The 26,941-nt window shown below is 42.7% G+C and overlaps 1 protein-coding gene across 43 annotated transcripts in view; it reads left to right on the top strand.

Annotated features, from left to right (window-relative positions):
* The window catches only part of KCNMA1 (potassium calcium-activated channel subfamily M alpha 1), a 767,331-nt gene that overhangs the window by 381,122 nt on the left and 359,268 nt on the right, over positions 1-26,941 (top strand). For 42 of the 43 annotated variants that reach the window (XM_063607449.1, XM_063607448.1, XM_063607447.1 and 39 more), the window contains exon 3: positions 5,400-5,461. In XM_063607449.1, the coding sequence (XP_063463519.1) occupies positions 5,400-5,461 (62 nt within the window). Of the gene's footprint in view, positions 1-5,399; positions 6,870-6,974; positions 7,227-26,941 lie in introns of those variants that run through there. The other variant, XR_008619958.2, reaches the window with a different exon arrangement.

Genomic DNA, 26,941 nt, shown 5'->3' with positions numbered 1-26,941 from the left:
TCTGCTGTGAGCTAAGAAGAATGTGTAAAACCTGCTCAGGAGAGAATTAATTCATCCTCCTCTCTGTACTTTTTCTAGTACTCCTAGCACGATTCTCTAAGCCTGCAGGCCTCATACATATGTTCTAATGGGCTAATTGTTAAGGCGACATTTGTAAATTAATCTCTGACTTGAGCTAAGTGGTTTCTCCTAATGGCTTTAATTCAGTGACTCCCATTGTCAGATTCACTGGAGGAGCTTGTTAAAAAGAGTTGCCCAGACTTCCCCTCCCCCAGCTCATGATTTGCTGGCCCTAGGGTGGGATGAGGGCGTCTCTGCTTTGGAAGGAAAGCTCCTCAGGTGACTGGATTCTGGTGGTAGCCACCTTTGTGAGCCTTGGCTCTGAATCTGCCTCCCAAGGCCGTGAAGCCTCACACACCCGCTGAAAGCATATGGGCCTAATTGCAGCAACTCCAGTCCAGGTTCTAGAACAGGAAATATTTCTAAGAGCCAGCTTTCCCGACTCAATCACCTCTATACTCACATCACTGAATCTGCCTTTTTCCTGAAGTGCTCCATCACCTGAGGGGGAATAGTCTATGCTTGGCTGTACTATTGTCCATTTTCATGAACTTTCATGAACTTTGTCAGACATTTGAAAGATCTTCATGGTCCACCGGGATTTTCATCTAGCGAGATGGCTATGGACTTCCCCTCTCTCCTCCCCATTTTGCACCAGGCTCCTTCTTTGCATCAGGTGTTAGGGACAGATTTTTTTTTTTTTTTTTGAGATGGAGTCTCACTCTGTTGCCCAGGCTGGAGTGCAGTGGCACCATCTCGGCTAACTGCAACCTCTGCCTCCCAAGTTCAAGAGATTCTTCTGCCTCATCCTCCTGAGTAGCTGGGAATACAGGTGAGCGCCACCATGCCTGGCTAACTTTTTATATTTTTAGTAGAGACAGGGTTTCACCATATTGGCCAGGCTGGTCTCGAACTCCTGACCTCGTGATCCCCCCACCTCGGCCTCCCAAAGTGCTGGGATTACAGGTGTGAGCCACCATGCCCAGCCCACTTTTATATTTTTTTATTTTTATTTTTTGGAGACAGAGTCTCACTTCGTTGTCCAGGCTGGAGTGTAGTGGCATACTCTTGGCTCACTGCAACCTCTGCCTCTAGGGTTCAAGTGATTCTCCTGTTTCAACTTCCCAAGTAGCTGGGACTACAGGTGTGCACCACCACAACTGCTAAGTTTTGCATTTTTTGGTAGAGCCAGGGTTTCACTGTGTTGGACAGGCTGGTCTAGAACTCCTGGCCTCAAGTGATCCGCCTGTCATGGCCTCCCAAAGTGCTGGGATTACAGGCATGAGCCACCGCACCCTGCCCTTAAAAAAAATACACCGTGTATGTGTGTTCCTGGCATTCTTTTGTGCAAACACATGTCTTGTTTGATCTTGGAGTTTTGAAAATAGATGACTCAAACACCATTGTTCCAATGACATTTATCAAATTGCTTTTGTTTTTAGGAATCTGGCACACCGAGTACTCAATATCTCCACAGAGCATATGGGTGTTTTCAGTAAATCTGAGAAGGTGACAATTCATACTGTCCAAGGTGGCTGAGGTAATTTGTTGAGCTGAGACTATGGCAAGTTTAGCAACCAGGACAGGCTGTCAAGCAAGCTAGCAGAAGTGCCCTAAGAGGCAATGCTCAAATTATCTGTGTATCACACTGCTGCCCCCAAGCCCTTGTGTGGGACAATGCTTTGTTACATGCTTGGTTATTGTCTTATTCTATGACTCAGCTGCTGTAGGGCAGGGATGCTTTGCTTTCTGGGGTACTGTGCTTTCCTTGGCCTCATTTTACCATGTCCCTTGGGCTTCTGTCCTCCTTGTCCCTGAAACTATAGAAGCTTGCAAAAGGATTCCCAATGGCCTCAGCCCTTCGTGAAGAGATATTAGAGTAGTGGTACTATGTAGAAAGGAAGGACATTTTGGGAAAGGAGAGGATATTGAGATAAGGGCCCTACTTTTTCTATCTTTACCCAGTTACTAATGATCCATCTAGGCAATAGTTCATTTTATATTGGCTAAACCTGTACTATATGATTTATCACTAATTGCATAATAGCATGGGATTAATCTACAGAAGAATGACTCTATAAAAAAGAGTATATTTTGCCAGGTGCAGTGGCTCATGCCTGTAATCCCAACACTTGGGGAGGCTGAGCCAGGCGGTTCACTTGAGGTCAGGAGTTTGAGACCAGCCTGGCCAACATGGTGAAACCCCCTCTCTACTAAAAATACAAAAAATTAGCCGGGTATGGTGGCAGGCACCTGTAGTCCCAGCTACTTGGGAGGCTGAGGCAAGATAATTGCTTGAACCTGGGAGGCAGAGGTTGCAGTGAACTGAGATTGCGCCACTGCACTCCAGCCTGGGCGACAGAACGAGGATCTGTCTAAAAAAAAAAAAAAAAGAGTATATTTCATGACTCCAAGTGGCCTTCCATCTTCTGTTTTTCTTGGGCCTTATGTATAGCATATGTTAAATACTTAGATGACTATTTGGGGTGCTCTATAATAATACCATTACCATGCAGACTAAAATGTAATCATTTTGTGTTTTCAAACTTAGAGTTCTCAGACAATGGGGATTTGTTAGAGAGACAGAGAAAGAGAGAGACTAAACTGACACTTCTAAGGTGGCTTTGCTAGGGGCCTAGAGAAGACAAGTCTCTGATGGGGATTCTATTTTCATGGCCACATCCAAAGTATTGATGTGTTTTCTGCAGCACCTGGATCTGGGCTGACAATGTGATCAAGCCTGACACAATAAAGAGGCATTTAGCAAGTTTCAAGACTACATGCACAGTTACCTTAATACTGAGAGGCAGATCATCTCCCCAGGGAGCATTTCATGGTACATCATGGGGCAGTTTGCCTATCCTGTATCTCATTGAGAGGAGGCCTTCCAGCTGAATACGTGGACCCAAATGCATGTCCATTCAACAGAGTCTTCAGGTCCAGGGAGCTGTGGAGGTTATTTCCCTCCTGGATTTCTTCCCTCTCTTACCCTATCAGAGAGATGCTGATATTTGAGTTTTCATCTTCAGAGGGTAGCAGGATTCCTGGCCTCCTCCTGTCACTGGCTGATTTGCTTAAATAAGGAATGCATTAGTCCCCATCACTGACTCCAAGTGGAGGCAGCTGGAGCAAATTAGGATCAGCTACATTGGCCATCTGGATGCTGCGAAATCATTGCCATTGCAGGGGTCTTAGATTTCGAGTTCCTTACAGAATGATGTAGATGCCATTTGCAAGGGCTTCTTTCCTGTCCTTTTCTGCAACAGTGGCTTTGGGTGGCATAGGCCTATATAGCCAGCTCTGACAGATGCTCAGCATTCACAGATACACACACAGGGAGCCAAATGGACAGGGATTAGTCTTAAATCAGCTGTTTATGAATGGAGAAGAGGCCCTTCTCCTGGGTTCTGGCCACACCCCTTCTCTTTGCAGCTTTTTGAGAATGAGGTCAGGGCCAGGATCTAACTGCTTATGCCTCAGAAATAGCAGCACAGATCAAAATTAATCTTAAGCTTTTTGTTTTGCTGCCTCCTTTAGATAATAGAGGAAAAAGCGAAGGCCTGCTCATGTTTTTGTTTGCTTGTTTTTGTGTGTACCTTTGAAAGGAACATATGAATGAATGTGTGTGAGGGGAGGGGTTGAGGTGAGGCAGCTAAGAGGGATTAGTCCTGGGCGGGTGATAATTACTGATAGACTGCAGCATTCAATTGGAGCATGTTTTAGTTGTTTTTTTTTTAAATGGCAGAAATAAACCTCAGTGGTGTATTGTTTTAGCACCTCCCTTTATATGGAGATTTTATCAGTTGCTATGAAACTGCATATTCCTTTTACAGTGTCCAATTGTTTTTAATGGTCATTTTCTGGGCTGTGCAAGCCACCATTCTGCCCCAGGAGCTCCATGGAGTTTTGCAATGCTTTAAATGAGTATCTCATGCAGATTTCATTTTCTGTCAGCCACTTTGGCACACATAAAAAATACAGGGCTGTGTGTGTGTGGGTGGGTGTAAAAGAGAGAGATTCTGTCTCTCATACATACACAGGCACATGCGCGCGCACACACACACACACAAAGCTTGATCATGCTTAGTCTTTACATAAATTGGGATTCCTCTCTACCCACCAGCCAAGGCCTGAGAGATGTCAATAGATGGACACTGAGGAGACTGACTTCCAATGCCCTTCAGCCTGCATTAGCAGGCTGGGTATTAGCATACCTGGAAAGGTTGACCTAGCAGCCAGGCGTTGTGTGTAATGGTGGTGCTTACTTTTTATTCTCAGGCTTAATTGTTGGCTGAAAGCATCTTCCTTATTTCTGACTATCCTTTATTTGCATTAATAGTCTCCTCTGTGAAAGATTAAAGAAAGTAGAATGTGTACTGAGGACAGAAGTGTCAGTGTCAGCCTAATCTGCTACATATTCATTCTATGGACTTTAGCATGACAGGTATCCACTGAAGGAGATGCCAAAACTGTCTTCCATCCATGGAGATTAATTTTGAGTGAAGAGTGTAAAATAGGACAAGGATTGTCACATAACTGGCCTAATGGATTGCCTAATTGACTTCCTGAACTGGAACTACTTTCCTAAATATTTCAGAAGTGTTATAATCATATAGATCATACATGCAGTGAATATATCTTTATGTATGTCCACACATACACACAGGGACATTTGTACGAGCAAATTTGTGATCTTCAAACTGGTATCTCTTATGTAGTGACAGAAAGTAGATTAGTGTGGTCTGGGGCTCAGAAATGGGAAAGGGGATTGATTTAACAGGCATGAGGGATCTTACTGGGACGATGAAAATGCTCTGAAACTGGATTACAGTGATGGTTGCATAACTTAGTAGATTTGCTAAAGTCATTGATGAATTGTACTTTTTAAATGGGTGAATATTGTGGTATGTAAATTATGCCTCAATGAAGCTGTTAAAGTTGATATTCCTCTATTGGAGTTCCTGCAGATCCTAGACTACATATAATATTAAAAATTGTATCGCCCTAAATTTTCACCTGCTTTTTTCCCACTGAAGTTTATCAACTACAATTGCAGAGAAGCTGGACTTCGAGATGACAGAGTCAGATAAAAACCCAGTGCCCTGAGACATAAAAGGCTACCCTGACCCCTATTGGCAAGGAGCAAGGTTGCTGCCCATTGCTGTATGAAGAGCCAAACCTGAAGCAGTAATGGGGGGCTGGGGATGAGGGTGAGATTTCCAAGCAGGTCCCCAAGAGCAATGGGCACCGTATTTCAAAGCTGCTTCGGTATGTGTCAAAAAACCCAAACATCCTGAGGTCCAACTCTTAAGTGATAGCATTCTCCTCTTCTTTTACAGGTTGTCTTAGTCTTTGCTCTCAGCATCGGTGCACTTGTAATATACTTCATAGATTCGTCAAAGTGAGTATTCAAATATACTTTCTTGCCCTCGTTTCATAAACAATCATGAGCCTTTACATTGATCCATTTATTTACCTTGACACCAACCTTTGCAAGACCTTCTGAGTGCAGAAGATTTTGGAGGAAGCTAGGGCTGTACTGTACTGATTTTCTAAATGGGAAAGAAAGTTCTCAGAAGGAAGGCTATTTTGAGTCTGCTGGCATAGGAGGGTGAGGTATATGAGGTCAAGTCTTCTTGCTGGGTATTACTTATTTTTAAAGAGCTGTTTCCTGATGATGTATTTGCACTGAAGATGTCAAGTAGTTAAGATGACTTGATGGGAATTTGCAACTTCTGGGAGGGTGACAGTTTCCCCCAGATGAGGGTCTGAGCCATTCTTGCTATGGTTGTAGGATCCTTTTCTCAATTGGGTTTCCAGTGCTTTGATCTTACTGGAGGTCAGATTAGAAAGCATGGTGCTATCCTTTCACCTGCCAATCGGGTATTCAGCTGAAGCATTGCACGCTGGTGCTTCTTGACTTGTGAAGGTAAGGAGATGGATGGAGGAGTTCATCATGACCCCCAGAGGTGGAGGCCCTGGCCATTTGAGGACTTCTAGAGTGGACACTCATGCAGACTCCTTGGGTGCCAGCCGAATGGACTGGTGCTCCAGAGTGAGCCTGGTGACAGATGATAAAGACCTTGCAGAAGGATGAAGAGGGCACAGACTAGAACTGCAACGTTGCAGCCAGTTCTGCCCTGATTCCTGCAGGTGCCAACCCTGAGGAAATAATTTGTTCCAACTATACTATTGCAATCATGAAGTTGATGGCATCTGGGAAACAAGCTGGAGTCTAACTCATTTTCTGTTGTGGCGTGAACTTGGCAACTCTGGTGACAATGGCCTTGAGCTTGTTGCCTTTATTGTCCACTGTGTGAGTGTTTTGAACTTTAAACTCTATCCCTGGCATGGTTGGCTACTAGACTTTGATACTAGGAAACCTGCTTGGTGTGCCTGTTGGCTCAGACTCTGGTGTGCCTGAATTCTGAGCTTAGCACTCCTTTCCTGTGGCTTGGGATGGTGGTAATTTCATGCACAGCTAAACTCAGAATTTCTCAGAGCCATCTGGTCACCGGCCAAGGATTTTGTGCATTTGGGTGGAGAGGCCAAACTGTCAGTCAGGGAAAACAAAGCAAATATCTCCTTTAATAACCTGTCTCTGGGAATCAGCCGAGTTCAAGCCTATCAGAGGTCCTTCAGCCCACCCCACATGCGAGGCTGGGCTGTCCTCACCCATCTCAGATGGAGAGTCCTTTAAACGCTGTCAGGAGACAAGATTCCACATGCTCCCTCCATCAGCTCTCCCGAGCCAAGAAAGAGAAGAGCTTGTTTAAGTTTGGAAGACTCCCATTGGCATGTCATTGAAGGTAAGCCCCCTTTTAAATATTTACTCTTAATGATTCTGGACCCTATTTGTATTGAACTGAAGATCCTCTAAAGCCTCTGGTCTTATTTCTCCAATCTCTCTCCAGGGGTGTTCTTACATGTCGTGGGGTGCAGACCCTGCCAACTTCCATGCTGAGACTCAGGAAAGAGGTTTGGGCTTGAAGCTTGTGTGTCCCAGAGAAAGAAAACCCTAATGTGGAGGTGAGTGTGTTGATGGGTTAGAAGTCCAGATGCCTCAGCCAGCACCTTCCTTCCCTTTTCGTTTTTTTTTTTTTATTACTTTTTTTTAACCTTTTGTCCCTCTGTATTTCTCAGAAATAAAATGCTCTTTAGATGGATTTGGATTGTGTCTTTTTTTACAGTCTACTATGAGGCAGTCTTTTGTTCTGTAGATCCTGGTGTTCTCTGTTTCCGTGTGAGAAGATGAAAAGGAATGAAATTCCCCAATGCATACCCTCTTCCCCTAATGTCCTACACCATCTCAATGTCCTTTGGCTTTAATTGTGATCCTTCTAGGCCTTGGCGAAGACGGCACTGAGAGTCCTCTCTGATTCTGGTTTCTTTTATGAACTTGCAAATAGTCTATCCCAAGGATGGAACTTCAGTCCTGTCCTCACCTTTTCCTGGCAAAAATGCCCATAAGGTTAGAAACAAGGCTATTCCCATTCTGCCTGAGGACTGTCGTAGCCTCATCCCAGCTTTAGCCTTTCTTCTCTGTTGCTAAACTGTGTGATTTGGCATAGCAAGGCTTTGTTTATAAGAAGACCTTCTGGTTATTTATATAGAAACTTTTCATTTTCATGACTTCATTTTGTTCTGAGAGCATATCCGAAGATTCTGTCCGGTGGCAGGCCCAATCAGTGGATTCGGCACAAGGGAGTTTTCCATCTTCCTTGGGAAAGACGACAAGCAAGCTCAGTTTTAGTTTGGGAGAGAATTAGTGTAGAATCTCTAAAGCCATCTCTATGGTAAGTCCATAGATTTCCAGGAATAAAACACAGTGAAACCTATTAAAAAATTATAATCGAGCTTAGTGAATGAGAAAAAAAAAATGAAGTTCTATCCACATATAAGATGCAAATGGAAAGAAAGTGAGAAAGTAGAATGTACATTCTTAAAATCCATGTCTTTCATTCAAAACTGTTACCAGTTTTACACATTGGTGGTTTGGCTGGCCATCTGGGTATTTTGGAAAGACAGTTTTAAACTTCTCGTGGAAGTTATACTAAATCATCACCCTGGAAAAAAAGCACCCAGAATTCTCCAGATGGATTGTAGCTAGTATTTACACCCTTCAAATAAATAAATCAGGGGACAGTCTATAGGCTTTCCCACAAGTGAATCTAAACCAACAGACATGCATGAAATGGCTTGTCTCAGTGAATTTTAGCCAGAGCTGCCCCTCCCCTCCAGAATGCTGAGGACTATCCTGTAGCACAAGTTTGAGATTCCAGGCTCTCTGCACCCAGCCCTTTGAAAAGTGCAAGGAATGCCGATTAATGTATAAAACAGGCTCCCTAGGTCTGCTGGACCAGCTATGTCTCGAGGCAGGCCAGCTCCAGTTGTGCAAGTGGACAAGCAGGCTAGGTAGTTATTTTACTTCTGTCCATTAGCAATACAGCTCAGAGAAAGGTCATCATTGGTGGTTTATGATCTTTTTAACCTTTTAAAGCTCTTTTTACTATCCAGAGGTGATGGATAAGTCACTTCCAAAGACAGCTGCACACCTTTCATTTTTGGCCATTAGGCAAAGACAGATCCCAGCATAGGGCGTTTTCTTTGGGTCTGATCTTAATGAACCTAGGGTGGTTGTGAGGGAAGACTCATTTGTGTAGCTGCAAGTGATTACTATCTGGCTAAGACAGATTGTCCTCAGAGCTCCTGGAATTGAAAACCAAAGTTAATTACATTAAACCTTATTAAAATTATGCTTTATCATCCCAGCAGTAGACTCTCTAGAAACACCCAAGCAGAGGAAGATGCCTCTGGACTGAGTCTTTGGTCAGACATCATGTCAGTGCCTTAACAAGCACAGACAAGCATTGAGCCCTCCACACACCATCTCCCCAAAGATCTCCAATTAGCCACACGAGGTGGATTGTGTACAAAAAGCTCCCTTTCTTTTGCATTCTTTTTAAAAGGACTCCTGCCCAATTTATGTCACACGTCACTTTAGTTCCTAATTCTGATGTCTCCCGACACCAACGCCAACCCTGTCCTCCCACATATTCTGATCCTTGTGAAGCAAAGATTTTTTAGAAATTGTACAACCAAGTCAAGAGTGCCTGCAGAAGCCCTGTGGGTGCTAATGTCACCATTGCTGCTTCCATCCTTGTCTATTTCCTCCCTTTGACACAAGAACAGCAATTCTTATCTAACAGATAAGGAAAAAAAACAAAGACCCACCAGTGTCAGCATGAGAGCGAGATTCATGGATTGCATAATGCAGCAGTCCCTGTAGCTTTCAGAATTTCAAGAGAAAGTTGGAAGAGACAGAGGCCCAGAGCTCTGGGTATTTGCATTTTCACCAGGGGCATTCTGGGAAAGGATGACTCACATGTGTGAAGATATTTATTCCTTTGATTCATGTTTAAACGCTGCTACTTCTTATGCTACGGTTACGCGGATTATGAATATTTAATGTGGCGTATACTGAAAATGAAGGTCAAGTCCTGCTCACTGGTGACTTCAATGCAGGCTCTTGTCTCTGAAAGGGAAGCTACCTGCTGTTTGCAGAGTAAAGCTGAAACGTTATATGTTGTTAAATGTTTCCTTAATGACTTTATCTGCTCCAAAATGGCTGGCACACAATGGGGGCACTTGCTGATTTTGCCAGTCTTTGCTCTTGGCTTCTGGTATCAGCACTGCTGTTTTGGGGATATGGACGTTAGGAAGGAGCAGGAAATGGCAGCACAAATTTTGTAGAGCATCTCACCCAAGGGCACAATTGCCAAGGCAACAGTGGGGTTACGACTGGAAAATGGCCTCTCCCCAGTCTTTTAAAATGTTACTTTTGCATCCACTCACCCATTTATTCATTTTGTATTCATTTATTAGTTTGTAACATCTTCAAATGTGATAATGCTGAATATTTTCCAGGCAGTAAAATTGCTTATGGTTAAGGAAAACTATCTTTAAGATTGCGATAGAAATTGACCAGATTGTTTTCATAGTCTCTGAAAATAAAACTGGCACCATTGATGTATTGGGGATGTCCAGAGCTTTAGCAGAACTGGTTTAGTTGCCCAGTAGTTTCTCCCTCCCCGGTCTTCACATAGCCTGGTCTCTCATCCCTTGGCCTAGAAATTCTCTTTCAAAAGGGAAGAGAGGGCAAGTCGTTGGAGGGAACTAACATTCACTGATTATGTACTGTCTGTGAGCTACAGAGCTAGGCACTTTACCAAAAATAGCACATGCAACCTCATTGAATTCCCCTAACAACTTCTTAGGATAGGTATTACTATTCCCACTTACAGATGAGGAGGCTGAAGCTGCAGGCATAGCCCAAGCTATGTAGCTAGTAAGCAGTAGAGCCAGGATTAGATTCCAGCATGGCTCATTCTAAAGCCATCTCTCTTCTAAGTGTCGAGAAGTAAATTTCCAGATTGTGGAAGTAACTGACGGGGTTTAATGAGATGTTGCAAGAATGGGAAGTTGCATCACCTCATCCTGCCAATGCACCGGTCTTGTTTTCTCTTTTGTTCTCCCTTTCTCCATTTCTCACCCTGAGAACCAAGTGTGCAGTTGTGGGTACGTAGGAGGCTCCTATCACAGGCCTTCCATGTAAGACACTGCCCTGGGTCAGGTGCTGTCTGATGTCTGTTTGGGCCTTGATTGAGTCCTTCCTAATAATGGCTTAATGAAACCAGCTTCTCTGTTATCTCAGTGGAGTGGCAGCATTTTGCAATGAGATAGGATCAAATGAACAAAAAACAAGGAGAGCTGATTGTTCCTCATTAGCTTCCACCACCTAGGGGTGTCTTTCCAAGTAGAAAGACTCTTTGGCCTTCCTATCCTTACCTAATCTGTCCCTGTGATTTGGCATACTGAAATAGATATGAGAAATGCTGTTTCCCCATGAGATACATTCTTTTATCTCTTTTAGAGAGTTACAGAATTAGTTGATTTGTTATAGTTTTGCATTGTGTTATGCAATGTTTATATGCCCAGAGAGTTGGTATTATCAAACTAATGGACTTCAGGAAAATTTGGCCCCAAAGAATGGAGCCACATAGGATGGAGGTCTTTGAAATGACATAAAGTATCTGGCTTCCTTCTCCAGCCTTGTTCAAACTGACTAGGCACAGGTGTAGACCCACTGCCTCTCCTGTGCTCAGCCCCAAGACAGGCACCTGGGAAAGCTGTGAGGACAGCACAGATCCCATCCCATTCATGACAGCGCATTTTAAACTGTAAAGGACTGTGTATACCAGCTTTCACTATCCCCTTTAGTGTACCCCATCCTGCAGGATGATGAGATGGGCAGCCTGTGACATGGAAAAGGAAGCTCACCAGCCTACTCTGTAACCAGTTCCTTTATGGAATACAGCCTTTCTAGGTAGTGTTCTGGAAAATTAGCTCCAGCTCTCTGCCTTCGTGCCCTTTTTTGAGAAGTCACAGCATGCATTTAACCTTTGTTGAAGAAGTCAACACAAATCACTGTGTTTGCAAAGCACCTCCCTGTTTTTTTTTTTTTCCCTTTTAAAATACTCCCCCCAGTTTTCTCCATCCCTCACTGACATTTTTATTGCTAGGCTTTGGTTTGGAAAATTTGGGGTAGGGAAAGTTCAAGGGCAGGATGTTCAGAACGGCACTGCACATCTGTGAAGGGAACACAACAGGAGAGCCAGCAGCTGTTGAAAGAATGGAATGTCAGATGGTAGAGGAGCCGAGCCCACTCAGGGATGGTGGAAGAGAAGATGCCTTCAGGGCAAAGAGGCTGTATGGGAAGTCCTTGTCTCCCTTCAGAATGTACCCTTTAATAGTAACACTTGGTGCTCTGATATGAGAGTAACTCTAACTCAGCCTTCCTAGCTCATCTGACCTTCCATATTGCCATTTGTTCAGGAATCGAGTGAAAGCCTGGTAGAGAAGACAGGTGGAGAGTATGCCAAGGAATAGAGTCAACTTCTATATATGTCCTTGTCTCCATATAGGTAGATTTTGGGGACAGGATCTGTTCTTTGGTTGTCAAACAGATTGGTTTTATTTACGTCAAAGTTCAGAGCATTAGCACCCTTCCTCCTTCTCCCTTCCACATTGGTGAGGAAATCTTGTCTTCCTTGCTTATTTGTCATTGCACAAGCGGTACCTAGGCATCGTAGGCAATGGCGTCTAGAAGCATTAAGGGAACTGCTTATCTTTGGCTTTCATTGGGGAAATCAGGGACTATGCTAGGAAAGGACAGGAGGACTGAGCTGAACCTTTCAGGTCTGCCACAAAAGACAACTGTAGAATATAGTATTAGAGTCAAAGAGGCATTGGATCCCAACTGGTGCCACTGTTCTCTGAGCCTCAGCATCCTTTCCTGAGGAATGAGGATGAGGGACCTCCTCAAGGTCATCTGACCAGCCAGGGGCAGAGCTGGAGCTGGAAGATAGAACTTTTCTCTCCCAGTCCTTTTCTACTTGATCTCCTGGGTTCTTTCTACTAAATACAGAAATGAACAAAGACATGATAACCTACTCATTGAATAGCAAAGTATATATTGTCTTTTTATGCCAATTCTGGACTTCTAGGCCCTTATCATGGGGGAACCTTTAGGGCCATGGGAAAGAACAAAGATAATCCCAGGTGGAAAAGATCAAATCCAGCCAGGTGGCTGCGTGGGATTAGTTTGTTTCATCCTCACTGGTAAGAGGCCTTGAATTCCTTGATTTTATGACCCTCCTACTAATCTCTCTCTCTCCCTCCCCACTGTCTCCCTCTCTTTTTTGTACTGTTTCAGCATGGAGTTGGGGATGGGTAAGAGTTAAGAGTTTAGCTCCACTGTGGAAGGGTAACACAGGGCTGAACGCATTGAAGAGCTGAACACATTGTTTTGGCCTGTTTGGAATTTGTTATGCATAACTTTTGAGGACATTTTGCCCAATTGCTCATTTGTTTCCCCTGTGGAAACACTATCTGATAACTATGTCTATACATCCCTATCTACTTTGCCTTCCAAAATTAGGATGAATTATTTCTTCCCTTCTCGCCACTCTCCAAAACTTAAAAAGAATACTTTGGACAACCTGGCACTCTCTCAGCCCTCTCTTATTCTTTTTAAAAGAATAATTGTTTCAGGGCAAATGAAGAAATGCATTCCCTTTCAGACCCACTAGCCCACTAGTTACTTCTGTCCTCTACAACAAGCCTGAGTTTATACCGCAAGAGGGCTGCATCTCCTCCCTGTCACATGGCACTGAGCCTTTCCCTATAGTCACAGGCTGACATGCATTCAGAGACTGCTGAGAGATCAGGATAGGAGCCAGCTGGAGCGAAATGTTATAGCTCAGAACAGTTTAATCCAAACACAAGGGCAGTGCTTGTGCCTAACACAACTGTGGCAGGGGTGTGGTGTGGTGTGTGGAGTGGTGGCAGCTTTTACAGCTTTATCATGGGGTTCATGGGCTGGAGGAGATGTGAACTCTTCCTTGTCTTTTACCCCTTGTCTTTTGACCTGACAGCCTGACACATGTAGCTTTGGGGAGACCCTGGTTGGTGATGAGTCATTTGTGGCTTAAAAATAGAACTCTCAAAGCAACAATGCCCTTGGGACTTTTTGATGCATATGTCTTTGTTCATAGAATTTGGGAGAAAAGAGAGAGAGGGAGAGAAAGACTGTGTGTGTGTGTGTGTGTGTGTGTGTGTGTGTGTGTGTGTGTGTGTGTAGGAAACAATTATGTCCTGCCTAAAAATTAAGTGGAGAAGCAGAGCATGGGGGAATTGGCCACCAGGCTCATCACAGTAGCAGAGATGAGGCTGAGAGCTGTCTGTGTACCTGTGGCCTTAAAGGTACCAATCAGATAATAGCTCTCCACTGAGTACAAACTGTGTATAAGGCATTTTGCTAGGTACTGGGGAATTTTGAGTACTTATGTATAATGCTAGATCTTTTCCATTAAGATATTTAAATTATACATATTTTTACAAGGGGCAGGAAGTCCAGCCATATATAAAGGAAAAATAAGATAACAAAACAAGAACAAGTAAGGCATCGCTAAGCAATATATCAATGACTAATATGAGCATTGCACACAGTAAGTGCTGAAGGTTGAGGAGTTGAAAAGATAGCTGGATGCTATAACATGTTTTGGCTGTAGGGGAGATTTTGAGTTGAATAGACAGAAAACTCAGTCTGCCCTCAACTCTAGGAGTCCACAAGAGAAGACTCTCATTATGGCCTGTACTCGGGCTTTGTGATTTTCAGTATACGCTAAAGTCAAGCAAAACCTTGCCTTGAAATCAGCCACTGAGATTAGCGATTGAGAATGCTTCAGGGACAGCATAAAATAATCAGAGAAGCGGACTCTATCCAGTGGCAGTAATACCTGTTGTCCAATGATAGATGATTAAAACTTTTGGAAATTTTTATTTGGAAATTTCCAGAAGCATCTGAATGGCATCCACTCCATCTTTTTGAAACTGAGGTCAGTGTGCGACGTGCTTTGCAGGGATCTTCTTACGAACTTGCCACATACAGAGCATCACAGGGGCATGATGGGGAGGAGAGTCTGCAGTAAAATGAGCTTGTGCTGCTCGCAAACAGGCCACAGTGTGGACATGGATGTTGGTCTGAAGACCAGCATTTGCCTCCAGCTCCATGCTGTGATTTCCATGGAATCTAGGTACGTTGGCCTTGTTGAGCCAATTCTTCCATAAGAATATTAAATATTATATTTTGCGGCTGCATTGGTATAAGAATGAATATAATCCAGGCTGGATTTATTATTGTTGTTATTATTACTATTATTTTTAGAGACACGGTCTCACTCTGTCACCCAGGCTGAAGTGTACTGACATGATCATAGCTCACTGTAACCTTGACCTCTTTGGCTCAAGTGATCCTTCAGTCTCAGTCTCCTGAGTAGTTGGGATTACAGGAATGCACCACCATGGCTGGCTAATTTTTTTTTTTTTTCTTTGAGACAGGGTCTCACTCTGTTGCTCAGACTGGAGTGCAGTGGTGCAATCATGGCTCACAACAACCTCTGCCTCCAGGGCTCAAGTAATCTTCCTGCTTTAGCTTTCAGAGTAGCTGGGACTACAGCTGGGCACCATCATGCCCAGCTAATTAAAAAAAAATTATTGTAGAGATGGGGGGGTCTCATTGTGTTGCCCAGACTGGTTTTAAGCTCCTGTGCTCTAGCAATCCTCCCACCTCAGCTTCCCAAAGTGTTGGCATTGCAGGCATGAGCCACTGTGCCCAGCCTGGATTCGTTGTTATTATTCGTCATTTATTATTATATTTATTTTCTTCTGATTTTAAAGAAGTTAAAATTTAGACTTTTTTGTGTCCCATAAGTACAGTGGCCTCAGGCACTGTGCCTGCACTGCCTGCTGGAGAAATTGACTTTATTTCTCCCTTTCCAACAGCCCCATCCTTCTGGAAATTTTCACAGATAAGAAAACATGCTCAGAGACAGATGCCTTATACTACACCCCTTCAATGTGGTCTAATTCTTTCAAATGAGAAAATTAAAATAAGCATTTTATTTTAAGCCCTGTCTGATAACTTGGCTTTGGGAAATAGAAACTTCAGCAACCCAGCATTCAAAACAATGGATACAACAAAAATTTTAAGACAACTTAATAGTCTTGCTTTTCTCCCGAGTTTTGGAAAAACATGTGCCTTTTCCATTCTTTTATCTGACAATGAGTCTTACTGGTTTAAGAGATCTGTTCGCTGAGAGTGCAACAGTACAAAATGACATTTTTTTCATCTGATGTTTGCAAATTCATCTGGACAGGGAAGGGCATACATTGGAAATGAGTGAGGCGGATCTGGTGAGGACTGCAATGAGAGCTGAAGCCTCACCTGAAGTGGCTTCCCAGGTCCAGCTGATTGTTCCTATGCAGAAATGCAGGCTCTAGTGGCCAGATCTTCCTGTGTTTCAAAGAGGAGAGAGAATACTGCATTTTATGTTGAATCTCCAATTTTAAAATATTGGCCTCAAATCCAAAACTCTTAAAGTACTTGCAGGCCAAGCAAAACACCTCTGCAGGCCAGATTTGGGCCTCCTGTTTTCAGCCTCTATTCTAAACTGTCTCTCTTTCTGGTCTTGAATTGGCTGTGCTCCCTGAGTGCCAGGAAACGTTCTTAACCCTTGCTCCTCCATCTGCCAAAAAGGACCCCTTCTCTCTCTAAGATGGGAAGCCTTTGGTCTCAGGGTGCCCCGGGTCGTTTGCCATCTAACACATTTTCAAACACTGCTTAAATTTCCATTTTTCTCGAGGCAAATACTGTATGCCACACCAATAAATCATCTACAGCTTACTGTAAGCCCCAGAGCTACATATCACTAACTCTACATCATCTCTGAAAATAACGTCGTTAGAAGCTCATAAACATACACTCTGTTTGTTTAAGAACTGCAAGAGCTTTTAAAACATGGTTGCTAAGTCACAGGGCATATTTTCCAGGACATAAATGGAAGTGAACATATGCCCCTTAAATTGTCAGATTCTTTTTTTATAAGAAGAGAGGCCCAAATCTGTCTGTTCTGCCAGGATATTAACTTGACCAAAGAAGAGTTGATTATACTAAGTGTGTAAGTGTTAGTAATTATTGGAAACTATCCTCTGACTTACTTAGCTAAATGGGCACATTGTATGAAACTTGATTTAGTTTCTAGCATATGTAGGTATAAGGTACAGGTTGACATGGATAAACCCTGGCTTTAGTTTTCATGAACCCTAAAGTTCACAATTTGCTGAACTTTGTATTTAATATTTACTGATGAAATTCTTACGGTATCGTCCCTTCCAAAACAAAATTGGAGGCATACCTAGACTTTTCCCCTGAGACATGGTCCCAAGTCTAGGCTACAACTTCATCACTGACCCTTTTGCATGGAAATTTGGCAGTTAGTGATAGGTAGCGTCTGAGCTTATAGCTCAGATATTTTCAAAGTAGGAAGTAGATGGCCCTATTAATATCAACTGCCATTTCAGTAGGGCTGCCTCATCAGTCTCTTTTCCCCGTGGAAGACACTCACACCACCTTTTACCTGTCAGGACACTCTCAGGAAGAAATAGTAGGTAGGGCTCCAGGACCTCTGATGGTGGAATCTACTGGAAGGCAGTTGTCCTTAACAAGGATACCTATCTCATGTTGCTCATCACACCCATGCAGAGACCTGCCACCTTGTAATTTGAGAGCTGGAATTTTCATACACCCGCTACCCTCACTCCATGCCAGAAAACGCAGAAAATGAACCCATGGCCCAGTTTGAGATACAATTGATCTTGAGGCCCCAGAGAGAACTGCAGGGACAGTGTGCAGAGAAGGTGAAAATAACATGGATGCTATTAGATGACTGTACCTAGCATGTGCTTTTCCTCTAGCAGTGGGAGGAAGTGGCACAGGAGTGCATTAAGGAGTTTGCCCTCTTCATAATAGCATGAATAGAAATAATAAGGCAAGGCCTTTAAAGAACAGCATTAATAATTGAAAGGTGCTCCAGGCAGCCATGTGGTCTTCCAGTGCCTTTGAGTACAATCTGTTATCAGGTACGAGGTGAGGCTGAGGAGTAGACAAGGAGGGTGCATTTGGCGGCTGTGTCTGTGTGCATGCATGTGCTTATGCTTGGAGGAAGTATGAATAAGATTTGGCAGCTACAGCAAGTAAAATTATAGAAGGCAATGTATGTATATTACCATGTAGACTGGTGGTGGTTCTTTTGTGGGTCAAACACCCATTTGGGAATTGGATGAAAGCTGCAAAAATTTTGCCTGCCAGGTACCCTATAGTTGGTCAATGAAACCCAAACTAAGGATTTCTGTTCTCTTAAGATGGATTCATCTGCTCATTCACTCCTGTTTCTTCTGCCATGAAGATCAGGTGACTGACAGAGGGCCATCTTCAAACCCGAAGGTTAAGCAGAGGTTGACTGGGAACTTTTCCCTGCATGACTTACAAAACATGTCTAAGTGAAAGTCTCTGCTGTGTTTTCCCTTCTTGATCAAGTGTCCCTTAACCTGCAATGCATTCAAAATCTCAACAATGACAGGTGATGCTAAGGAAACTCTGGGAGGGAGGCCCTGGGCTTCCTACCTCTTCCTCCAATAACAGACAACACTAAAAGGGGTAGGTAAGACAAGATGCATCTATTAGGCCAAGCCTAAGAGCTCTTTGATTTGCTTCTCTTGTGTATTGTGGGTTAGCACTTGTTTGTAGAGGACAAATTCCTCTTTAGGCAATGATTCCAGGATGCAAAAAATCTCCAGCCAAAATCATTCCACCCAAGACCCACTGCTGTTGCACCAGGAACTAGGGACCACTGGGGACCCAAACAGATGCAAAAGCTGCCACTTCTGTACAAGGCCGTATTTTTCACCCTCCATTGGAGAGGAAGAGGTGAGTGTAGAGAGTCACCAGGGATCTCTATGGGCTCATCCAATCAGTCTTCAGACCAGTTTGACAGAAAACAGAAGAGGAGCTTCAGCACAAGGAGGCCTCATCTCATCTGAATTCCCAGCTTCCTTCAGATTTCTTCCTGACCTCACCTGCCTCCAAGCCAGCCGACTGTGACAGTTTAATTGGTGCAGGGAAGGCGAGGCAGTGGGGAGGCAGGCAGGGGTGCCTGGCATTCTGGAAGGAGACTCTCCTGAGATGAGTTAGGGGAACCGTAACAGACAGGCCTGAGAGCGCTGCCTTCGGGTAGAAGGTCACAGAGCTTTGCTTGAAAAGAATGCTGGCTGAAGAGGAAACATTGCCAACTCCCTCCTCTTTGAGCCCACTGGGCCAGAATTGTATATTCATATTTGTCATCTGTGCCCTTTCCACTCTGGGGCAAAAAGGTCTGCTGGGCAGCTCTGGCGGGGAATGAAAATGGGTGGGAATGTAGCTGGGCATGGTGGCTCACATGAGGTAAGAGGATCACTTGAGCCCAGGAGTTCAAGACCAGCCTGGGCAATGTAGTGAGGCCCTGGAAAATGTTTTAAAGATTAGCTGGTCATGGTGGTATGTGCCTATAGTCTCAGCTACTCAAGAGACTGAGGTGGGAGCATGGCTTCAGCACAGGAGTTTGAGGCAGAAGTGAGCCCTGGTTGCACCACTGTGTTCCAGCCTGAGTGACAGAGTGAGACCCTGTCTTTAAAAAAACAATTTTGCAAAAAGAAAGTAGGGAGGAAGGAGCCTAGTGGTGAACACCAGGGTTTGGAATCAGACCAGACCTTCTTGGCTTACTTGGCTCTACTACTTTGTAGCTGTCCTGGGCAAGCCAGTTAACCTTTCCAAGTTATGAAGTCTTTCCTTTGTCACATGGGGTGAAAGTGGTGATGAGAGATGTCATAGTGGATAATACCTACCTGATAGTAGTGTGTGGAAACAATTAGACACTGCATGGAAAGGCTCTTAGTACAGTGCCCAGCTTGAACATGACCAAAAAAAGTATTAGATATTATTGGTATTGTTCTTTTTGAGGTCTGTTTTGAAACTTTTAATCAAGTCTTGAGAGAGATGAGATATAAACACAGTGAAGTTAAGAAACAAAATAAGATGTATTGTAAGGCAGTAAAGAGATCGGTTATCAGAATAATGAATGAGACCTGTGCTTCTGAAAACTGCAATCTCAACTCATTCATGGTTTGTGAAAGGAAAAACAAGCATTTAAAAAAGATGACATAGCTGGGCATGGCAGCTGGTACCTATAATCCCAGCTACTCAGGAGGCTGAGTCAAGAGTATGGCTTGAGGCCAAGAGTTTGAGATCAGCCTGGGAAACAGAGTGGGACCTTGTCTCTAAAAGTACATACATAAATAAATAAAACACGAGATTGATCAGCCCAAGATGGATGGAAATATAGCTAGAGAAGTTCAATTTGATTTTATGAAACTTTTGTTTCCATTACATATATAGATCTATGTACTGTATAAATGTATATATACTGTATAAACATATGTATACTGTATAAATGTACTGATTTGTGATGTAAACTCTGTTTCTTACTGTGGAATTTGCTAAAAAGCGCTTAAGAAACACTAGCTTTTAGTGTAGAAGCCAGCATACTCACTGGTTGCAGTAATCCAGGGAACTTTAAGGAAGGACGGCAGGCTAGAGTTGGGTCCCAAGGCGTGGGTAGAATTTGGATGCTGCAGAAGAGGGGCATGGGGTGAGCAGTTCCCAAGACCATCCTCCCTCTGACATCAACTGCAGGTTTGGCACGTTCCCCAAGTCACCTTCAGGTTCGATAATGCATGGGACTGCAGAGCTCACTGAAGGCTATTATACTCACGGTTACAATTTATTACAGGGAAAAGATACAGATTAAAATCAACCAAAGGACAAAGTACATAGGCCAGAGTCTGGGAAAGATCCAAATATGGTGCTTTCATTATTTCCTCCATGTGGAGTCATGGATCGTGTTACCTCCCAGCATCAATGTGTGACTACATGCAAGGAGTACTGTCAATCAAGAAAGTTCACCCGGGCCTCGGAGTTCAAAGTTTTTACTGGGACTGCATCATGTAAACTTGAATGACTGCCCTCATGGCCAGCCTCAGTCCCCTGCTCCCCTGGAGGTGGATGGATACCATGTAACCCAAAGCCTCCATCATAAATGACATTGTTAGACTTTCTGGCATGGTCAGCCCCTACCCAAAATAACACTGTTACTATCTGGCCAGCCCAAGACCCCTGGAAAAGACACTTTTATCAGGCATGACACTCCAAGGGCTTAGACATTGCCTCCCAGAGGCTCAGGACAAGGCCAGGCCTCTCTTTGGGCAAAGTTAATGTCTTTACAAAAATAGTCAGTGAAGGGACTTTGTTGGCTGGAGGAGAGGCCTCTCTTGAGGAAGGCTGGAAGTGGGTCCTTTGATCACTTGCATGAATAGCAGAGGAGAGGAAAATGCTACTCCATGAAGTGGATGCTTCCAGATTCTACTAATGTCAACAAAATCCCTGTTGAAAACGAAGCGATTTATTCCTTCCTTGGCTCCTCTGCATACCCGGGCTGAATAACCTGTTAGCCAGTAAGGGGAAAATGAGGCACAGGAAAGAGGAAAGGGGTCAGCCTGGATGTATGCTTGCCATGTGGGTGAGTGACCTTGGGCATAATGGACCTTTGGTTAGATCTTATTTGCTGCCACCTCCGGGTGACCAGGACTTTTCCTGTGCCTTGTTTCTTTGCAGACCTGATGAATGGTCCTCTGCGTGCCCGTGACAACTTTAGTAAGGAGAATATCTGTCTCCCTGCTCCAATTTAACTTCCTTTCTGTAAAACTTGATGAGGTCAAAGCCAGAAAGCACTGAAACTTCAAGCTGGGGATCAAAAGCATGTCATCCAGCCATGCTGCCCCCTTGCAACCTGGCAAATGAGACAATCTCCAGCCAGGGACAGTTTATAATTGTGCAATCAAATTAACTTGGATTTCAGCCTAATGAAGTCCTTAATGCCCTGAATGAGGCCAAGCCCTAATATTTAGAGAAGCAGACTGGACCCCAGGAAAGAAAAGAACAGGCTTCAGTTAATGCCTGCTAGTATTAATTATGCTTGCAAAGTAAATCTTTTCCAAAATTCATCTTCTCGTAGGAGGCAACCTGATAGCACCCAGTTCTGCTAAGGGGTTTTCCTGCTGTGGCTCATAAAGAGAACAGTGGAAAGAACATTTTATTGGAAATCTCTACTGAACTCTGCGTTCTGGGCCACATTTCTTAACTTCACAGGATCTTAGCTTTCTCAGTTGAACAGGAAGAAAATTCCTCCTCTCTTAGAAGTGTTTTATTGTAGTTAAAAATCAATACTCTGAAGGCAGGTAGGCTTGGTTGCAAATCCCAACTCTGTCATTTGTTAGCTATGTGACCTTGAGTGAGAAATTAACCTCTCTGAGGCTTAGCTCCCTTAACTGTAAGTATGGTTAATGATATTCTTGGTCGTTAGTATGGAGAATAGTGAATGAGATACCGTGCATCAAGCACTTAATACAGCACATAGGACAGGCTGGCATTTATTAAATCTAATGATGATGATGGCATAAATGTAAAATAATTTTCAGTATGGATTACATGTCACTAATTTGGTATCAGTAGTCTTTATTTTCATTAAGCCAATGATTTAGCTCTTGTTTAGAAAATTGCTGCTGATTCCGTAATTAACTCAATAAATATTTATTGAATGGCTATTATGTGCCTGACACTATTTTAAGCCCTAAGCACTTACATTCCAGTATCAGAAAGAGACAGACCGTAAACAAGTTGACAAGTAAATAAGATAAATTCAGTTGATGCCATGTGCTGGGAAGAAAATAAAACTGGTAATGGAAAAAGCAGGGTTTCTTAAATGTTTTGTGCTGAGGACTTCTTTGGCAGTCTGGTGAAGACTATGACCCCTTTCTCAGAAAAATATTATTTATAAAGGCATAATATAAAAACATTGGATTATAAGAAAATAGATTATGTTAAAATCAGTTATCAGATTATAAAAAACAAATTATGATAAAGTCTGCTTGCTTCTTGATTAGGGTATTTTTATGAAGATCCAGCAATAATTCTAATATACCACCATCATTTTAAAGTAGGATTAATATAAGTAATACTTTGAGATACCTGTAACAATTGTAATCTTATATGTAAATATCTGAGATTTCTGTTGCTAAAAAAAGTTACAAGTGTCATTAATACTGTTCTAATTTATCGTAGAACACCTGATTCTGTCACTGTTCGGGGTGCCACTTGTAACCTGCCATGATCCCTGGTGGACTGAACAAAGGGGGCTAACTGGGGAATAAAAGTCAAAGGCAAGAGAGTATATTTGGAAGAAGGGGTTGGGGGCACCTCGCCTCTACTGGACAAGGACCCTGAGCTGTTTCAGTCCTCCGAATTTATTAGGTAAAAGAGATAACGAGAAAGGGGCAGGTGGTTGTCGGCCAGCAGTTTGAATCACAGCAGGCTTGCAAGACTGCATTCTTCAAACAATAGGCACTAGATTTCCCAGTAGATAACTTTAAGGAGCCCAGCAAACCTCCTGGCCCTTAGCAAACCTCCTGGAGGCATGCGCAGTCCTGAGTTTGCTCACATTCTGCATTCACGATAAACAGTTTGCTGTTTGATCATATAGCCTCCAGTGGAATGCTGAGTTGGTCACGTCCCATGGGCCTTTGGCTCCCTACAATTTATTGCTATATTCATAATTAAAGGAAATGCCAAATTTGAATTAGAGGTTAATAAAAATAAAGATGTAATTTTTTTGGTCCAAATCATGGACTCCCTGAGTACTGCCCAAGGACCTCTTGGAAGTATATGGCCCCAAGTGAAGAATCCTTGGGATAGAGAATGACTTGTATTGGGCATTAGGCTATTACTTTAGAAAGAGTAATAATGCAATTTCCACTTTTAAACAGTCATTCTGGACATATAGATCAGTGGAATAGAATTGAGAGTCCAGAAATGCACCCAGTTTTTATAGTCAACTAATTTTTGAGAATAATACCAAGACCATTTAATGAGGAAAGAATAGTTTTTCCAATTAATGATGCTGTCCAGTGTGGGCAACATAGTGAGACTCTGTCTCTACAAATTTCTTTTTTAAACATTAGCCAGGTATGGTGGCACATGCTTGTGAACCCAGCTACTTGAGAGGCTGAGATGAGAGGATCACTTGAGCCTGAGAGGTGGAGGCTGCAGTGAGTTGTGATTGTGCCACTGCACTCCAGTCTGGGTGACAGAGTGAGACCCTGTCTCAAAAAAAAAAAATGGTGCTGGGATAACTAGATAGGCACATGCAAAATAATAAAATTGGACTCTTCACATCAATTAACTCAAAATAGATCAAAGATCTACATGTGAGAGCAAAAACATTTAAACTTTTAGGAGAGAAGACAGGGTAGACCTTTGTGACATTGGATTTAGCCATGAATTCTTAAATATGATACCAAACACAAAAGCAACAAAAGAAAAAGTAGATAAATTGGACCTCATCAAAATTAAAAACATTTGTGTTTCAATGGAAGGACATTACAAAGAAAGTGAAATGACAGCCCAATTTAAAAATGTTCAGTTTATGAATACATCTCTCTCTAAAGAAGATATACAAATAGTCAAGAAGCACATGAAAAGATGTTCAACACCTTAGTCATCAGAGAAATGCAAATCAAAACCACAGTGAGATACCACTTTACACCCATTTGGATGGCTATACTTGAAAAGACAGATCATAACAAGTGTTGACAAGGATATGGATAAATTGCAACCCTTGTGGCTGCTGGTGGGGATGATGCAGAATGGTGCTGTCGCTTTGGAAAACAGCCTGGCAATTCCTGAAAAACTGAAAGACAGAGCTACTATTACATGTCTATTCCACTCCTAGGTATTTACCCAACAGAAATGAAAATACATGTCCACACAAAACTTGCGCTTGAACATTCGTAACAGGGAAAGAATCTAAATGCCCATCAACAGATGACTGGATTAACAAAATGTGATGTACCTATGCAGTGGAATACCATTTGGCTATAAAAAGGAATGGAGAACTGAAACATGCCACAACATATGTGTACCTTGAAAGCATTATGCTAAGTGGAAGAAACTAGTCACAAAAGATCACACAGTATATGACTTCACTTGTGTAAAATGTCAAGAATAGGCAAATGTATAGAGTCAGGGAGTAGATTACTGACTGCTTGCTTGTGGGGAGATTGGGGGTTGATAGCTGAAGGCTATAGGGCTTCTTTTTGAGGTGATGAAAGTGTTCTAAAATTGATTGTCCCATTGAATTTTAAACCTCAAATGGGTGAATTGTATGGTGTAGAAACTAGAACTCAATAAAGCCATTAGCAAATAATGACTGTGATGTGGAGAATAGAGTTCAGGGAAAGATAAAAGCAAGGAAAATATTTGGGAGGCAGTTTTCTTAGGTCTCAACTGAGAGGATGCTGCCTTGGGAGAGGTCAGAGGCAGTTGGGATGTGAGCACATGCTGGAGGCGTCACAGACAGAACAGCTGTTTAGTTGAAAATGGAGAGGAATCAAGAGTGACTCTTAGGTTGTTGACCTTAATAACAGGTATTTTCCTCCTAGAAAAGCTGCGCTTCAGTTACAATCTGCAGAAATGCTGGGAGGATTAGTGGCAAACCTAAAAAAAAAAAACACTAGAAGCTTATCGGAGAGTTGGTTTGCAAAGTGTCACTATCAATTTCATTGTACCTTTTAGCAGGGAAAAATATTCGTCATACATGCACACAAATTTACACACAACTTCACATCTTGAAAAGCAACAATATAAAACTTGCACGCTTTAGAAAGCCAAGCCAGGGGAGAAAGAATGAACCCCCTGCCTTGTGACTTCTCATGCTGATACTCAATTTGTTCAGTGGAAACGGATCAGTGAGTAGAGCAAGTAGGAAAGAATCTCTTCAAGAACTTATGTATCTTTGACATGTCCATCACGCATAATTTTCTCCTAGTCACATGTACAAATGATAAAGGAGAGGAAAATGTCATTTCAGGGCCTTGAGTATCATAGGATTTTGATAATGTTAGCAAAGTAATGGGTAAAATAACTGATTTCTCAATTAAAGCCCAAGCTAAGTAACTTGTCAGCCCAGGTGTATTAAAATCTGAGTTACTCTAGGTCCTTCTCTAGAGACAGTGTGGCTTCGGTAATGAGCAAGCTCTGGAAATTAAAGAAGTAATCAGATGTTGATTGAGGTTATCTGCTTCACTTCAAGCAGAAGCAAATCAAGTGGACTTCCCTTGAAGACAGAAATTTCTCTATTGATAGAGCTAAGGGTGTTTCATGATGCTGAATTTTTTGTGGCTCCTTTTCACATAAAAGTAGGAAGCCATTTTCCCGGAGTGGAATGGAAGATGACTTCCCAGGAATATGAGCTTTGAGCCAAAGAGGCAGGAACTGGGAGGCTCTCAGTTACACTTGAGAAAGAATTGTTTCTCTCAATATTGTTCTTCTTTTCCTCCAGAGCCCCAGTGTGAGCCTGGGTGCAAGCTCTGATAAATTAATTGACAGAGGGTTGATTTCTAACCCCAACTTCACCGGCAAACTTTAGCTATATAATTCCACACTGGACAGACTAACAGGGCTTATTTTCCTCATCCACAAAGAATGCAGTGCAATAGAGAACTTGTGAAATATCTTCTAACTTTACCACTCTTTGGTTTTCTTAATCCTGGCAAAATTCACAGAGCATAAAAGTAACTATTAGCCATTTTAATATGTACGATTCAGTGGTGATTCGTACCTTCACAATGTTATGCAACCATCACTTCTATTTAGTCAAGACATTTCTGTAAACCCAAAAGGAAACCCCATACTCATCAGAGTCACTCCCCATTCCTCTGTCCTCCTAGGCCCTGACAACCACTGATCTGCTTTCTGTCTCTATGGATTTACCTCTTCTAGATGTTTCATCTAAATGGAATCATATATTTGTGACCTTTGTGTCTGGTTTCCTTCATTGACATAATGCTTTCAAGGTTCATCCACGTTGTAGCACGTATCAGTACTTAATTCCCTTTGATGGCTGAATAATATTCCATTGTATGGCTGCCACACATTTTGTTTATCCATTCATTTGTCAATGAACATGTAGATTGTTTCTACCTTTTGGCTATTGTGAATAATGCTCCAATAAACAATTGTGCACAAGTATCTGTTTGAATTGCTGTTTTCAATTCTTATATGCATAGGAGTAGAATTGCAGGGTCATTTAGGAATTCAATGTTTAGCTTTTTGATGAATCACTAAACTATTTTCCACAATGGCTGTACCATTTTACATTTCCACCAACAACATGCGGGGGTTGCAATTTGTCCACATCCTCACCAACTTATTTTGTTTTTGTTTGTTTGCTTTGTGTGTGTGTACATATATATATATAGCCACTACTCCCTTGGT

Source organism: Pan paniscus, chromosome 8 (genome assembly GCF_029289425.2).
Source record: "Pan paniscus chromosome 8, NHGRI_mPanPan1-v2.0_pri, whole genome shotgun sequence".
In the NCBI taxonomy this organism is placed as follows: Eukaryota; Metazoa; Chordata; class Mammalia; order Primates; family Hominidae; genus Pan; species Pan paniscus.
The sequence above is the reverse complement of the archived record's forward strand: the minus strand, read 5'-3'. Positions and strand labels throughout refer to the sequence as shown.